This window comes from Convolutriloba macropyga, chromosome 9 (assembly GCF_964194025.1).
Source record: "Convolutriloba macropyga chromosome 9, txConMacr16.3, whole genome shotgun sequence".
NCBI classification, from domain to species: domain Eukaryota; kingdom Metazoa; phylum Xenacoelomorpha; order Acoela; family Convolutidae; genus Convolutriloba; species Convolutriloba macropyga.
The window spans coordinates 29,026,743-29,044,814 of record NC_134476.1 but is presented as its reverse complement, the minus strand read 5'-3'; the positions used below and the strand labels follow the sequence as shown (position 1 = coordinate 29,044,814).

The following is an 18,072-nucleotide window of genomic DNA, read 5'->3' as shown; positions in this document are numbered from 1 at the left end:
GACTGTGGCAGTTGCTGATAAGTAAAACTGGAAAAATTTACAGCTGTCAAAAATAAAGAATTAGTTAACACTTAATGTCAACATTCCGTCTCTTAAACAGTAACCCTAAATATTACCTCACCATTGTCTATGATGTATTTATCAAAAAATTTATGACAAGAAACTTTAACTTGAATGTTTGATTTGGTCCGAATGTTATTTATAAAGCTTTGAAAATACTTTAGTAAGCTTTTTAATATCTGCCTGATTTTGGTTCTCAAAGGAAAATTGTCATATTTGATTTCGAATAGACAAAGATTCCGAGATCGCGTTCGACCGTTCGTGATTTTACGAATCTCATCTTCAATAATTATTTTTCTAGACAAGGAACTGATCTGTCGCTCCCTATTATTTTTGTAGCTGTTTTCAAAATTTCAGAGATCTTTGTCGTTCTTCTGGATCGCAGTAACGACGGTCATTGAATAAATCTTATTGATTTTTTTGTGCGTTGATTTTTGTTCGCTTCTGCTTACCGACGCAGATAACTTAAAGTGATGAGTGCTGACGCTCATGTTTCAGTTGACCGCTTCGGCTTTCATTTGTGACTCTACTTCAGGCAGTGGTTGATTCAATATAATGTTTTTTGAGTTGATATGGTTTTTCAATCGTAGCAGTTTTTTCTCTTTAAACATTTCCAATTAGTCGTCAAAATTAATGAATTGGCATATTACAGTTGGACGTTAGTAAATTTTTGGTTTGTGCCAATTTTTGCAACTCAATATCATGCTCTTGATTTTGTTCGCTAAGAGCTTCAACCTTCTTGTAAAGTATTTCAATTATTTTGGTGGATCATTAATCACAAGCTTTATTATTAAAATGGATGCTAGGTAATCATTTTCTTCCCTTGTAGTTGTCAAATAAAAACAAATAAGAAAGACTTTTGAAATTTTAAGTACTAAGGTGTTTTCAATCAATGTGCGTTTGAGTTTTTAGAGAAGAAGAACTTTTGCCGCTTAAACGCGCAGTGTTTTGTTTGGAGAATTTTTACTCTGTATGACAGCCGTCTGTTCCTTTTCATAAACCAGACTGCCAAACGTTCATGAGTTAACAAGGCTTTAGATATCGCTTATTCACGGAATTGGTTCAGAGATAGTGACAGAAGTCTCTCAGAGAAGTTTGTTGTAATTTGAGTTCCCAAAAACGTTGTAATTTTATTGCGCCCTGGATACTCTCCCTGCGAAAAATGAACATTTACAGGTTGAGCTGACTCAACCAGCTTTTAAAGTTTGACTTTTCCCTAAAACTTCGTTTGAATATCTTATTAACCAAAAAAAAACATCTAGGCTAACCAAAAACACCAATTAAGTCCACTTAAGTTGCTTAAAATCTGAGTTAACGTATAGCGACGGCCAACCTCAGAATTCCCCGTGTTACTTAGATTTTGTTTGCACATGGCTTTTGTATTCACCTAGTTTTTTTATATTTACTAGTATTATTTCCAATTATTTTTAATGGTTTTCATGCTTTGATGCATCAAACGTTTTCATAGCGTCAGTGGTTCTAAGTCAATACTTTCATGCATCGCATTAAGTAAGCAACTTCAGAGACATAAGGGACACATTTTTGTAACAAGGACACAAGGCACAATTTTTATGCTAGCCTCACTTTTTTCTTTGTTGACAATTTTTGACGCTTTTTGAAGGCATCCCAGGCTAGAAAATATAGTATAAATTTGAAGTTCTCTTCATCTAAAATTTTACTACAAAACGAAACTTTAGAACTTTTTTAACAAAAATTTTCAACATATTCCACCCACAATTTCAAGCAATTTAGATTTAATTTGGTCAAAATTTAATCCTTTATGACAACTAGCGGATTTCGAGGGTATCTTTGACAAAAAAGTTTTTTATTGTATTGTTAATTTCTTCATATATCACAAATATAAAAATTGCGTTTCTTTAAAAAAAAAATTTCGAAAATTTTGCCACTGTTTAGATATTTTTATGAATGTCTAACCCCTCCATCACCTGAGTTAACCCAACTTTTCATCCAACTTTCAGTTTTTTATATTCTTGCTTCAGTTGCAATAAAAAGTGTAAAAATCACTTAAGATGCGTCTATTAATGGTTAATTTTTTTAAAAAAATATAATTTTGAAAATCCAAAAATTATAAAAATAATTTACAACGAAACTGAAAAACTTAGAGCAATTTTGAATTTTGTTGATGATGCATCAATTCAAGAAGGCCGACGCTAATATTACAAAACTTGAAACTCTTCCCGCCAAAAAAGTGGGAACTTGACTTCGTCCAAATAACACGTGTAAAACAGTAACTCTCCGATAAAAGAGACTGAGCTTAACATTATCTTGCTGAATTTACATTGCTAGAAACGTGTTCTCTACACATAGAGTACATAGTTTTTTTGGTGATTTTTCTGTGCGAATTTTTTTGCAATCCTTCTGATAAACATATTGTTTTTGCTCACAAGCATCCCCCTTTTTCCGCCCGCTCTATTGAATATAATTTGAGTTCTTTATGGCAATTTGGTGGTGGAAATCTAATTTACACAGTTACTGGAAATCTAAAAGATTTACTTGTTGGCGGAATTCTGTCTTGTTGGTGTTCTATGACAATGGGTATTCTATGACAATGGGTATTCTATGACAATGGATGTTCTTTGACGACATTGTTTTTTACTATACCGAAAAAAAATCAAAATCTGTGACATTTTTTTGTTGGAAAATATAGGTTTCAGTAGTCTCCCAGAGAAGACCATGACATTTGTTTTTGGTCTCAGACGTTACCGCAGATGATCCCCCTAGGTCTCAGACGTTACCTAAGAAGTCCCGTTCCCCCTTAAAAAAATTGATACAAAAACTGTTATTTTTCTCACCATAGCTTGAGCAAAGAAGCAACTGTTAGTTTTCTGAAAGTTCTGGCAATATTTCAAACTTTTGGACAAAAAATTATTGATTCTTTTCAACTTTTCGATAAAATAGAGTTGATAACAGTTAAAACTCAGGCGCATCAAAACAAAAATCGAGTGTCGTTTTATCTTGTTAGAAAAGGACACGCTTGCTAACAAAAAAGCTGCAAAAAGGTTTTGAGAGAAAAATTTTACTTTTTCAGAATCAGATATTAAAGTTTGTTGGAATCTTTTTCAACTTTTTGCTTTTTCTTTCTTGATGAATGGCTGCACTTTTATTGGAAAGAAAAGCTCTTTGCTAGTTTAAAAGAGCAGCAATAAATTCATTAAGCAAAACAAAAAAGTTTTTGCTGCTTTTGCTAAGTAATTGAAAAGTGAAAGCTACATGAGCCAGAAAATTTAAAAACAATTGATCAAAAAGCAAGCTGATAAGCAAAATCATTTTGTACACTTCCTGCAATTTTCCAACTCAGATAGCAAAATCTTGACCAATACTTATGTCAACATAGCTTCTACAAAGCTCAGTTTTTTCTTTTAATTTGTCCTCTGTCTCAGCAGTTACAGTTGAAGTCCCTTTTTCCCTGGTTACAGACGTTACCAATTAGATGAAGGAAGTTTTTTTTCCAAAGGTCACAGTAGTCACCAACTGTCACAGTAGAAAAACTGGTTTTAGACGTCACCTTAAAAGATGATGAAGATTGATGATTAAAGACAGTTTCATATGTTACCTTCACATAAAAGATTTTTCAGTTTGGTGTTCAAAACAGCAAAAATAAAAGAAACAGTTCAACAGAAAAGATCTCACTAAAAAATGTTTCTTTGCAAGCTACCTAATTTGTGTTCAGTAGCTCGTGTTGCCTGAACGCATCGCCCTTTTCCTAATTACGAATTAACTGAAGTTTTTTTTCTATTCCGTGCTCAGACACACTTGGTTAGGGTATCATTCACTTGATTGAAAAAGAAACATCTGGAGTTTAATTGTGAGCAACTAACAAAAGCAAAAGTCCTCGGTCTAATGTAACAATTATTTAGTCATCCTAAGTTTATTGGTCAAAAATTCATAAACAAAACTAGCAATTATTTGAGTCTGTTGAGAAAAAAAGGGTCTACGTTCACACGTTCGAGAGTTTTCCGTTTTTCTCAAACAAAAAATCATAAAGCTAGATTTAGCTTCAATAATATAGTGTAACTGATTTTGGAGGGATTTCTTTTGGGTAAAATTATCAAACAAAACACATTATTAGATCTAGTTGTTGAATTGGTGTTGGGCATCTCAAACCACTTCCTTCTAAACAATTGCGCCGCGAGGAAATTTTCGAGCCGTTTTTACCTATCTCCAATTAAGAAAGAACTCGAAAAAGAGAAAGAGATCAAAACAGCAAGATGACAAAGAAAAACACTCAGAGCTGCCAGATCCCACTGAACATTTTTAAGATGTCAGAATTGAATTTCAAGAATCAACTGGATCTTCTGCAAACCGCCATTCCACAGAGAAAAAGTTTTAGGACTCTGACTCTTCTAATAAACAACATCAAAGAAACAAAGGAGGAACTGAGAAAAGCCGCTGAAAAAGTTTTCCTCGAAAACCCTCATCCAAGCACAGTTTCATCAATAACAGAAAGACAGTCAAACCTTCTCTCGAAGTTGCAGATCTTCGAACATAAAATCAATATTCTGGATGACGACGGACAACTCAGCCAGTCGTCCACACGATTACGAGATGACATTAGCGACAGTTCGAAGTGCAGCTCACGCCTTCTTGAATCCAACAGATCATCGCCAACACGAACCGAGAAGTCAATACAGGCGGTTCAGGACAACAATTATGAAGTTAAAGCTCTACGCCAACCTCCACCAATACCTCCCAGGACAAAACCTTCCCTCTTTTTGCCAACAAACAACAATACACAACCTTTGTTATCAAAATTACTGAGAACTAGTCAAACCTCAGCAAAAAAGTCCAAAGCGAACCAACAGCTGGATAAATCCACAAATCCGTTTGCCTTTGACACAATTCAAACTGACGAACTGAATCCCAACGCATCAGGAGACATCACATTACTTCCAAAAAGCAACCAATAGACGTTTCGTTTGAGATTGATGTAACCTCCAACAAAAAGTTTGTTGAATTTCAAAAAATTCAAACGTCAACAGCCGCAATCACAACTTTTGACACTAAACAACATAACACCAACATTCCATATACTAAACAAAAAGCTGAACATATTTCAGGATATAGTAAAAACAATGTTGAGCCTAACATAACTCAACAACAGAAAACACCCTCTGAGAATACGTACCCGCAGACGTGTCAATTTGGCAATGAAATTAGTATTCAGAACAAACCTTACAATCAGTTTCCTGTACCTAACAATATTGATAACATGTCAACTTTTACAATTATCTCCCCTAATGCCATTCAACAGGTAACAGGGCCATATGAACAACCCCAGGAACCCTTTTTATTAATTCAAGCTCAACAAACTGATCAAGTGTTTTTGAAAAACCGTGAAACACAGATCGGTTTAGAAAGTTCTACTGCACAAAACCAATCGAAATTTCAAATTCTTTCCACTACAAGAGATAATATAAGTGGCAAACAAACAGTGCCAGCAGTTGTCAGACCAAAAACGAAAATTCATGAACCGCGACTTGACTCAGGAGAACCTGACATCAATGCTCAAAGTCTCAAAGAGCAAGTGCGTCATATTCAAACTCAGAATGTACAGCAAACCGCCATGAGTACAGAAACGATTCACAATTATCAGTTTCCTCTTGGTACTATGGCAGAAACTACGATTCCTTCAAAAGTAAGGAACAGTTATCCCACAGTACTGGTGTCCAGTTCTCAAATGAATACTCAAATAAACCCTGGTAATTTGCAAATCACAATGACGTCAGACGAAAAGGGGAATAATATATATGATGCAAATCGAGAGCTGTTAAACCAGCCTTTTAACATCGTGAACTCAGTCGCAACGAGGAATATTGCGCACATTACAGAATATCAGATAGCTGGAAATTCACAGACTTGGCTGAATTTACACCAGCAACAGCTCCTCGGCAACCAATTTGTTCGCAATGAGATTGAGAAAAACATCGAACCAAGTCATTTTGTACAACCGTACAGGACAAAAACAATGAATGACTGTAATTCTGCATCAGTGAACCAGTTGCTATGTCTACCAAATTCAGACAAAAAGTACACAGATCCTATACAATTGAACCACAGACCCCCTGCAACAACAACTTATAACAACAGCAATAACTACCAAAATGTAATTTCCCAATCGCCTGGTCCAACAGTTGCAATGTTTAATGATAACAGCAACCCAAAATCATCTCATTTTCCCCAATTACCGCAATGTTTGCCTCAACCAGTTCCAGAAAACGCTACATTGCCAACAACGTTGTAAGCAACAAGCAAGCCATAAAACTACCACCACTCTCACTGCCGCACTTCAATGGCAACCCTCTGCGATACCATGAATGGATTAAAAATTTCTTCTCTGTGGTTCATAATAATACTGGTATAACTGACACACATCGGATCACGTATCTCCAAAACTCAGTGTCGGAAAAAGCAAAGCAAATCATTGAGTCGTACTCCTGTAACCCAGCGTATTATGAAACAGCTCTAAATGAACTGATGAACCATTTTGGAGACCCAAGTGTTGTAGTGAGCGCCTTTATAAATCAACTCGAGTCATGGCACGCCACTGATTCAAATAATAAAAAATCATTTGTCGCATTCTCAAATTTTCTAAAGCGCTTAGTTCAAACATTTGAATACCTTGGCTTCCAGGCAGACCTTCAGAGCTCTACATTGCTCAAAAAAGCGAAAGAAAAAGTGCCTTACAATATTTTGTTGAATGGGACGGAACATAGGCTAACAACAACAGCTGAACCAGCTTCACTTCGTTCCTTTCAACAATTCTTAGACCTTCATGCTCAAAATTACGATACCATCAATCGCGAGCAAACCTTTACGTCATTTAGACAACAACAAAACAACGTAGACTACGTCAAAGACTTTAGTGTTCCGATGACTCACTATAAACCGTCATCACAAATAAATAACCAAAACTTATTTGGCAAAGACAATTCTAACGCTGTTTTGCAGCCTGCAATTAAACCACAAATAACCACTTCTAATAGGGAGTGGTCAACCTCGGTAACTATCTCAAACAACGCGAAAGCTAACGGAAAACTGCAAAACAACCGACATTGCCCCCATTGCAATAATAACCATTTTTTGGCAACTTGTCCCGACTACCAAAAGCAATCACCACAAGATCAATATAAAATCGTTATCAAAAACAAATTGTGCACGAATTGTTTGAGCAATAATCACCTCAGACAAAATTGCTCTTTACAAAAGAACTGCCAGTCCTGCAACGGCCGACATCATTCTACTCTACACGACCCTTCAAAACAAGTGAAACGACCGCCAGCAGCATTCTCCACAAGATCTGCTCAATTTAGTCCTACACAGCATCCATCAAATGAAGTGCCACCAAGCCGAAACAAACAACAACACTGTCGCTATGGACAATCTTTTGGTAAAACGAAGGAGCCAAATACTCAGAGGAGTAACCTCGATTCTCCTTCAAATAATCAAAGCTTCTGCGTTAATAAAAAGCCGTCTCCTCCGAGAGACTGGCTTGAACAACTACAGTTGATGCCGGTGTCTTTTGTCAATGGCAACAAAGCCTTTGATACGTATGCACGCATAGATCATGGCAGCCAGTTCACATTCTTGCTTGACACCATAACAAACTTCTTAGCACTTCTTTGCGAAGCGCAAACACCTACTACACTCCAATACGTGAATACCCTGAACGAAATGCCACTCTCAAAGATAACAGCGCCAGCCATTATCGCTCCATATAAATCATTGAGACAAAGCTTTGAGATATCTCGTGCATACAGCACGCCAGCAATGAACGTCACACCAGCCAACATATTTGAGTTGAATCAATTATGTGACACATTTAATAATCTCCGCCACATACATTTCCCTCAGGTTGCTGGTGGCAAAATTGGAGCCCTGCTAGGTGTAAACACTTTTGCTTACACTCATCCAATCGAAGTAATACCCGGAAACATCAATCAACCGTTTGGTGTGAAAACAAAACAGGGATGGACATTAGCTGGGGAGTATGAATCTTCTCTCCACCCTTCAGAATCAACAATTAACCATCATTCAACAACAACTAAACCATTTATTTATCATGTTTCAAGACAGCAGACGGAAGAACAACATTTAAGCAAATTAGTTGAGCAATTCTGGAAAATTGAAAGTGAAGGAACCCGAGAAAACAGTTCTGTTCTTTCAGATGAAGACAACGATGCCCTAAAAGTTTTTCAGAAAACTATCCGACATAACTCTGAGCGATATGAAATTGGTTTTCCTTGGAAAACGCCTTGCCTTTTGGAGAACAATTATTACTGTGCTCTTAATCAGCTGAAGTTCTTGGAGAAAAGACTAGGTAATAATCCAACGCTGAAACAAAAATACAATCAAACGCTCTCAACAGACTTAATCAAAAATTACATAAAACCAGTCGAAACGACAGAACCTGAACCTGAAAAAATATGGTAACTGCCTCATCATCCTGTTCAAAATCCGAACAAACCGGGAAAAATTCGACGGGTGGCAAATGCCGCTCCAAAGTATCAAGGACAGTCATTGAACATCAACCTCCTAACAGGACCAGATCTCTTGAACAGCTTACTTGGCATACTGCTACGTCTTCGTGAACATCCAGTTGCAATACTTGCAGATATTGAAAGTATGTTCATGCAAACTGCTGTCAAACAAGAAGATCAATCTGCACTTAGGTTTCTCTGGTCGAAAAACAATTTTATAATGCAATATCAGTTCACTCGCTTGATTTTTGGGGCAACTTGTTCGCCTTCAGTGGCCATCTTTGTCCTAAAGCAATGCGCTAAAGACAATGCAGAAAATTTTCCTAAACCTTTTACAGCAATAACGAAACAATTTTACATGGACGACTACGTTCATTCGCTGCCCACTATCACTGAAGCGAAAGACACTGTAATGCAAGTCAAAGAGTGCCTCCAACGAGGAGGTTTCAAAGTGACCAAGTTGTTATCTAATTGTCCCGAAGTGCTGGAACAAATTCCATGTGAAGACTTAGATGAGTCAAAAAATTTCACTCGCGTATTAGGACAAAAATGGAATTTCGTTGATGATAAGTTTTTCATAAAACCATTGGAAGAGTTTCCAATGAATGCAACAATGTATAACCAAAGAAAACTGTTTCGTCTTGTTGCGTCGATTTTTGACCCAATCGGTATTGCGTCACCAGTGACTATACGCTTCAAGATTGTAATGCAACAAACTTGATAACTGAGTTTAAAATGGGACACACCGCTACCCGAGAAATTACATAAATCATTGCTTGAAATAATAAACAGCTATTTCGGATCACCCCCATTGAACACTCGCGAGCACTCAATTTTCTTGCAAGTTCGCAGGAAATTGAACATCAATTGCACGTCTTTGTTGATGCGTCTACTTGTGCTATGGCAGCAATAATTTATCTACGAAGTTATGACGATAACACCAAACAAACAGAAACCAGCTTCATAATCAGTAAATGCAAAGTAACTCCTTTAAAATCGTTGAGCGTTCCAAAACTTGAGCTTGAGGCCGCAATAATCGGGATACGACTACTGAAAACAGTTCAAAAAGAGACAACACTGAAGATACACGATACACATTTTTGGACAGACAGTCGAGTTGTTCTTGATTGGATTGTTTCTATGAAGAAACAGAAACTGTTTGTCGCCAACAGAATCTGAGAAATACACGAATCTCCAAAATTCAATCAATGGCATTATATACCAACAAATCAAAATCCTGCAGACCATAGAACACGTGGCCTAGAACCAGAAGAAATATGTTCTAAATGGTTACAGGCTCCTGATTTCCTAAAGAAACATTACTCCGACTGGAACTCCGCACACAAAATAGTTTCTGTTCAAACAACGAATACATCAAAACCGAATGAACCAGTCATTGACCCAACCCATTTTCGATCTTGGACAAAACTGCTGTTAACACTCGCAACTATTTACAACCTGCTCTTCAGAATTAAAAAAGAACGAAATAACAAAGAGCAGTACACTGCAGACGACATCAACCAAGCACACAGTCACTTAATTTGAATTTCACAGGAAAAAGTTTTCCATTCAGCTATTCACTCGCTAAGAAGAGGGCGTAAACTAGACTCTAAATGCAAGATTCGATCCCTAAATCCGTACTTCGACAAAAACGGAATACTTAGATCACAAGGCCGACTACAATTTGCTCCTGAAGAGTTACAATTAGCTAAATTACCAATAATTCTTCATGCCAAAGACTCAATAACACGCCTGTATCTTGAGCATGCGCATCGAATTTGTATACACCAAGGTACCAAGGCCGTCAAAGTTTTGTTCAACATATACGTCGTTATCGGCCTCAGGAAAACATTGTTAAGCATCCAATTTCGATGTTTTTTGTGCCGCCGTTTTGATGCCCAAAATAGCCAGCCGTTAATGGCGCCACTACCAGTGTGCAGGTTTCTTGATACTCTCTCGCAATTCCCATTTGCTAATACAGGAATTGATTTCTTCGGACTTTTCTATATCGAAGACACCAAAGACAGACTCACCAATCACTCCGGCCTCGATTTCACATCCATGGTCACAAGTGCCGCACATCTTGAGTCGTGCCCTGATTTAAACACGGACACTTTTCTCAACGCCTTCCGACGTTTTGCATCACGAAGATGTCAACCAAAACTTATTCAGAGTGACAACGGCAAAACAGTTGTCGGGGCGAACGAAGAATTGAAGCGATGCGTCCGTAGTCTCGACAATGAACGCATTGCCTCTGAACTTCTTATAAAGAACACAGTTTGGAAATTTAAACCACCATACGGACCACATTTTGGTGGTGCGTGGGAACGGTTGTTCCAAAATGCTAAACGGATCATTTTGATCATTCTAGGGAGCAAGAAGCTTACAACAGATGTCTTTCACACCATCATGGTTGAGACCGAAAGCATGCTGAACTCTCGACCACTTACACATGTGGCTGACGTACCAGACAATGAAGAACCCATCACCCCAAATCTTTTTCTGGTGCAGAGACCTTACAATTCACTGCCACCAGGAGACTTTTTGTCAACCATGCCAGCATCCTTCAAGTCGTGGAAGAACGTGCAGCAGCCTATGAACCACGTCTGGAGACGCCTAGTAAAAGAGTACCTTCCCACTTTAACGAAGCGAAGCAAATGGTCCGAACAGGGTGATTCGTTGAAAGTCAATGACCTGGTGTGGATCCTCAAAGACCTCACTCCCCGTGGGATATGGCCTCTGGGACGAATTGTCGAAACGTCGCCTGGAAAATATGGATCTGTACGCGTTGTCAAGGTAAAAACGGCTTACGGTACGTACGTCCGCCCCGTTGCCGGTCTTGCACGTGTTTTGGCTGATTAGCCGTTTTTTTGCTCACTTTTTTCTCGGAACGGAAATCTAGTCAACGCGAGCTACCCTCTGGTCTCCTGATTACGTCATTCTCCCCTTCTTTGTTTTAATTTATGGGTTTCCTCTCCCCGGAGCCAGTTGATGATGCATCAATTCAAGAAGGCCAAAGCCGATATTACAAAACTTGAAACTCTTCCCGCCAAAAATTGGGAAATTGACTTCGTCCAAATAACACGTGTAAAACAGTAACTCTCCGATAAAAGAGAGTGAACTTAACATTATCTTACTGAATTTACATTACTAGAAACGTGTTCTCTACACATAGAGTACAAATTTTTTGTGATTGCAACCACTTTTTCCACATGCACAATTGACTTATCACCAAACAACAGTGACTCATTCGGCATTTTGTAGTTTTTACTACACTGACACCCGAAAAAGAAATCAGATTCTTTTTTGATATTTAAAAAAATGTGACTTTTCTGCCACTGATGAAACTTTTTCCCATCTTTGTAACATTGAAAAAAAAACTGCGATCGGGAAGAATTGTTAGGAGCAGCTGCGCCTACTCAGTCAATTATATTTGACTTCCATTTTCAAATAAATTGGTTTGATTTTTGGGTGAAGTCTTGAGTTTTTTGGAATATTTGAGGTGTCCGGTCAAGTAGCGGAAAAAGTAGTCAATATGAGGCGCAACAGTTAAAAAAACGTCAACGGACGTAAACGGCTGATTCCTAGATCAGAGAAATCAGATTTCAAACTTTTGATGACATACCGTGCTCTGACTACTACTTTTAGTGTTATCTCTCTTAATTATTACATTTTTTCGACCAGTACTTAAATTCAACTATATTTATCAGTTTTTGGATACTGAAAATTTTTTGTCTTCGAAAAAATTTTCGAAAAAAAACTGTCGACAATAGTTAATTCATGTTCTCCTACTCCAAGCCCTTTATGGCGGCTTGCCTGATTATCAATAAGAGTGACAGTTCGTATTCAAAAGACAGAGGTTTCATTGAAGGCAATTCCACTCATGCTCATATAGATAACCTCCTATGAAAATACACGTTTTTCAAATTCAAAAAATTTAAACAATATTTTGTTTTGACACGTTTTGTTATATTTTGCTCTGCTTTTTGTTGTTGTTGCTAACTCGTTGAGTTCTAAATTAATACAATTTTGACATCAATGTGAGTTATCTCAATGTTTTTAATCGTTTTTTTAGTAAACGAATTTTACGCATCTCTAACAAATTATATTTATTCACCCAATTTGGATAAAAGTTTCATCTTTCTGTCCTGTAAAAAAAAATCAGAGCTCTTAACTGTTGTCAATGTATAAGGTCTTCTTTTTAGCCCTTCTTGTACGTATCTTATTGTTCTACCAATTTTGATAGTTTTTTGGATAATTTTAATATTTTATATTAAATGCTCATGAAAAAAAATTCACTGCTTTTCGGGATATAAAACCAAAACTGTATAATGAAACTATTACTGTTTTTAGAGTGCTTCAGACAGCTTTTCATTTTAACTACACAACTAATATAAGCTATCAAAACTTACGTACTAATTCAGTGTTTTGAGATAAAAAAAACATCTCTAAGGATGTGAAGAGGAAAACTGAGCTCTTTCCTATTTTAAAGGCATATTTTTTTGTCTGTCAATTGGTTTCAAATAGATCTCATAATCATTTTTCATGCTTTTCTTAGTGATACTTTTTAATTTTTCCAATCTATGAAAAATTGGAATAAGTGAGAAACCATCAGTTTTGGAAAACCAAATCACCTTTTGCTAATTTTTGTCAGCCCCTCAGCTCTGCTTAGTTTTCTCTTATAACTTTTTTACCAAATGGCGACGGTGCGTCATTAGTGTTTCTAGCTCAATCTGCGCAAAAAAATTATCTTCTATAACTTCAAAATGACAGATTTCAGATAGTAAATGTAACATGAAGCTCATTCATAATCGTGTATAATGCAAAGATTTCAAACTTAAAGGCTTCGTGTTTAGGTACAACACGTTTTAGGAAAGCTCTTTTGATAGTATTTATCAAAAATTATGTTCCACTAAGTTTTCAAGTGCGAATGTGGCAAACCTTCTTGCTCAGTTTACGTGAACATTATGTTCTGTAGGATCATACAAATCATTGCCGATTGCGATCTTCCCTAGTTGAGCCCTGGAAATATTAGAAGACCGTCCTCGACAGATTTAAGGTATGAAAAGACTGTCCTCGAGAGATATTGGGTTTGAAAAGAATTTGTCTGGACCTAATGTGATGCCCTGTACTTTGGCTGGAACTAAAACAACTCTGCTAGAATTTGGCTGGAACTAAAACATACGTCCTTGAATTTGGCTGGACAATAAAGGTGTTCTAGAATTGTGCTGGACAACAAAGGTGTTCTGGAATTTGGCTCGACAATAAAACATGTCCTGGAATTACGCTTGTCACCGTTATAATGACTTGTTTTCAATTTTCTTCAAATTTATGGACATGTAGCGCAATTGGTTAAGCATTGGGTAAGATTGGAGAAGGTAACGAGATTGAGCCCGGATGGTGTCGGAACTTTTTAGTTGGCCTCATTTTTGCATATGAAAAAAGAATTTGGCTGACTTATGGAAAGAAATAGCCTCAAAATTAACTTGGGTCCTCGACCGTGTACTTTAATTCAATATTGACCCCCTACCATCAGGAATTAATAGGTCTTTTCATAAAATCCAGGTCTCGACTAGGGTTTCATATGTACTTTAGTTGATACAAATCAATTAACTGGGATTCATGTCATCAGATTGTTTCCAATTCAAGAAGTGAACCGTCAGCGTTTGAATCTGTTTCATTCAAATCAGCAAGGTTGCAATAGTTTCGTTATCGGGAAGACTGAAATTTCTGACACGTGGCAATTCCATAGTCAATTCAGCATTTTGTTGCGTGAGACTTGCTCTATTGGGAATTCTTATTAGATAGCCTTGATCGGCACTCTGGAAGCAATTACTTCCTCTGAAAATTGTTTCAGTACTCAAGAGGTGTTATCCGACTTTTATGGTTCAGTTTAGTGACTATTGGTTTAGCGTTCATTTCTAATGTTATATTTCATTATGTTGAGTTTTCTTTAAATCTTGATCGAAAACAGCATGCATAAATACACACTAAAAAATTTCAGGTTAATTTGCCTGAAAACACCTGAATTTACCTGAACAATTCAGGTAGATTTGTCTCACCTGAACCATATACCTGAACACACCTGAAAATATCTGAAAATTACTTGAAAAATTCCGGTATTACTGCCTGAACTTTTGGCCTGAACTTACCTAAAAATTACCAGAAAAAACTCTGAACTGTTTGGGTAATTTGTACAGTTCAGGTAATTTTACCTCAATTTTTCAGGCAGTGCTTGCGTGGGGTGAAAGGCATAAATTAGAATCAAAACAAATGTCAATCTGAATCTGACAGACTTCAAAAACTGTAAGATAAATTAAAATAATTAATCAATATTGTTTTTAGGCTGGCTAAACTCAGAGCTCCTCTGATCTAATTTTTGCAGGAAAAAGGATTTTGGTAGAATATGTGAGAAAGAATGATTCGATTCAACTAGAACTAGTTTAATATCACCGCTTTTCTTGTTGGTTTTAAAAGTTAAAAGAGTTTCTAAACGATTGTTTTGAAACTTGTCTACTCGTGTTCTCTTTAGAAAAACCTCATTGGGTCACGGAAAAATATTTTTGAGCTAGAAACAACAGTTGGGCTGAAGAAAGGGAAAATTTTGAAATATTGTTTTCCTTAACTTTGCGAAACATATAAAACGGCTCGACGTTGATCGATAAAATGTGTTGTTATGTCCTCCAGAATTTGTAATTTATTTTTGTTTTAGTTTACTTTATTTGAAAAAAGAAGTTCGTTGTTTCATTGCTGAATACAATAAAAACTTTCTTTCAGGTAATTACACCTGAACCTGAAGAAATCATTGGGTGCGCCATCTGCAGACAATTTTACGATTGTCTTGAGCTCAGTGCTATTGGTTGGGGACGTGGGGCAAATTAAAAAAAAATGCAGTTTTTTCCTGTCTCATTTTTAGAAAATTATTGTTACACCCCCAAAAACAATACAATCCAATTCCAAAATAAACTACTCATTTTAAGTAGATGAATTGCTTACAATTTTTTGACGAAGAGCTTTTGGGGTTATCGGCTTTTGTAAAGTAAAGGCAAAATTCTCCTTTTTTGCTTCAATAATTATTTGGCGAATAGTTTACAAACGACTATCAGACAATCTATATCTGTAGTATCAGACTCACATAAAAAAGTCCTAAAAGTGTTTGTAATCGAAAGCAGAAAATGATTCTTCTTGAAAACTAATGAAGTTGTTTGAAGTTTAAACAGAGGTGTGCAATTATAGATTTTTAATCTCGACTTTCCAGACTTTATGCGTGCGGATTAACTTTGCCAAGCACACATTCACTCCAGGGAGTACTAACTAGTAATAACCAGGACTACTAACCAGACGGCGGCGAAACAGGGTGAATTGGGTGGTGGTGGGTTGTGCGATTTATAAAAAGAGGGGTGAAAAAATTAAGAAGAAGAGGGAGGGAAAGAGAGAGCGAAAAGATAAGGAAAAATGGAGATTTCCATATTTTTTTACCCAATGCACCTTATACCTCGATTCTTATTTTACATTTACTACTAGAAGTAACAGCACATACTTATTTGTACTATACAGGATTTGATCCTATAAATTATATGCCCCCACAAATTTCTTCCATAAGCCGCAACAGATTTTGACAGGAGGATTCTATCCCGGTTGATTTGTTCAACCCTGTCCCAAGGTTCCTATTACTAATACTGTTATAACCACTGCTATAACCAATGCTCCTCTTGTACATGCTATGGTCGCAACCACCTTTTTTGTCCACCTTCCCCTCCAGTCCCCTCCCAATGTGACAAAATTGTGAAGAGAATTGGAGGGGATTGTAAGCCTGAACAAATAGAAGAGCCGGTGATAGCCGGGGGCAGGTACATTACAATAAGACTGGACCGACCTGGAAAATGATGTAATAGAAAGGAACTTAAGGTGCATGGCTTACCTGTAGTTAAAATGAATCAAATCGAATAGAGCTGTGCTGATGCAGTTCTTCATGACAATCTAGGTTGAATATGGATGAAATTTTGAATTTTAAAACGCAGGAAAATCAACAGAACAAACAACTAGTCAGCCCACCCGCCCTACCTGCAGAAAAGTGAAGTTTAGATCAAGATGCAATGTCAAGATCTGCCTATTGCGAATGCATTCATATTAGAAATTGAACACTTCAGAAAAAAAAACGTTTTCAAATTTTTGCCTATCAGAGAGAAAAATTGAGAATTAACCAATGACACACCATTGACGTTAAAAAGGATTGAACACGAATATTAAAAGACGAAACGATCCGAATTGTCAGGTTTTTTAATTGTCTTGAAATGTTCCAAATTGGAGTAGGTATATGGTAAAAAAATAATAAAATTAAACTTGTGAATTTAACTCCAATAATTTCAATACTATTTACAAAGATCATCCCCTATAATGAACTCTGATGACCTAAGAAGCAATCAATACCGTTTCTTGTAATTTTGATTTTTCTCACTTTCACAACAATTAAGATTAGGAAAAAAGTTAAACAAACATTCTAAACTCCGTTCAATTCGAACAACGATTGAGGTGCAATCGATTTCTGTAGAAAAAATTTGTGTTAAACTTTCCTTTGGAAACCGAGCGAGCATTTTAGCAATCAAGTTTGATTTTCATACTGATTTTGAATACATAATGAACTATCAACTCGCGAAGTCATTGATCAAAAAAATGTTGGCCTCATTATACCACATTTAAAAAAATATGTAAGAATTTTTGATCAAACTGGAAAAAAAATGACCAGAAAGGGCCTACGATTGTTAATCATGACTGACTTGTCAATCAGTGATGCTACAAAAACTCTTGATCTCAAAAAAAATCGAAAAAATCATGACCTCCACAGATAGTAAAAGCGAAAAAAGTGCGGCTTTTTTGCAATCACTGTATAGTGAACAAGGAGGATTGATCAAATTGATTTTCGATACCAATAACAAACAAATTTACAGCACAAAAGGCTCAAAATTCTTCACTTTTAACGAAGCCATGATTGTGTTGAGTTTCTATTGGGTCAATGGACAACTCTTGTGGAAAAATTTGCAAAATAAAAAATGAAAAACTTGATACGGCCGTGTTCGGAGCCGTACCGAAAATTGTATTTTTTTCGGAGTTGCCAACCTCGTAGCCAGCAATAAAAAGCATTCAAAAGCAGTCTAAAAGCATGAAACATTTTTTCACGTCATTCTTAGCACCTCAGAAGTGAAATACTAAGTTTCATAATTTCTCTACGGTACCCTATAACTTGTAAGTTCTCGAAGTTTTGTCTAGATGGGCAACCTGGGGTCATTCAGTCTAAACATAGGCAAAAAAATTGATGTTATTTTGATGTTTTCACCTCCACTCCATTCATTATATTAGAAAAAAGTGCTCAAAAACAGTGAGCACTGTTCAATTGGAACAACACCTAGCGTCATCAAAAAAAAATAGGCAAAGCAATAAGATTAGAGAAAACTTTCGAAGCAGCAGAAAACGAAGAATTTGCAGGGTCCTAAAAATTATCTCCAGAGACCTTCTG

The 18,072-nt window shown here is 36.6% G+C and overlaps 2 protein-coding genes across 9 annotated transcripts in view; one reads left to right on the top strand and one right to left on the bottom strand.

Moving 5' to 3' along the window:
- LOC142345710 (uncharacterized) overlaps positions 1–18,072 on the bottom strand; it is a 37,764-nt gene that overhangs the window by 11,148 nt on the left and 8,544 nt on the right. The window contains exon 1 of one of the 8 annotated variants that reach the window (XM_075397974.1): positions 16,480–16,803. The exons of 6 other annotated variants lie outside the window; for them this stretch is intronic. The gene's annotated coding sequence lies outside the window, so the exon portion shown is untranslated. Of the gene's footprint in view, positions 1–15,896; positions 16,083–16,479; positions 16,804–18,072 lie in introns of those variants that run through there. One more of the 8 variants, XM_075397972.1, reaches the window with a different exon arrangement.
- On the top strand, positions 10,476–11,420 carry LOC142346174 (uncharacterized). The gene has a single exon (XM_075398683.1). It carries the CDS (start codon positions 10,476–10,478, stop codon positions 11,418–11,420), a length of 945 nt encoding a protein of 314 aa, XP_075254798.1.

Coding starts and splice junctions, on each gene's coding strand:
- LOC142346174 (XM_075398683.1), top strand. CDS start 10,476: ATGGCGCCACTACCAGTGTGCAGGTTTCTTGATACTCTCTCGCAATTC.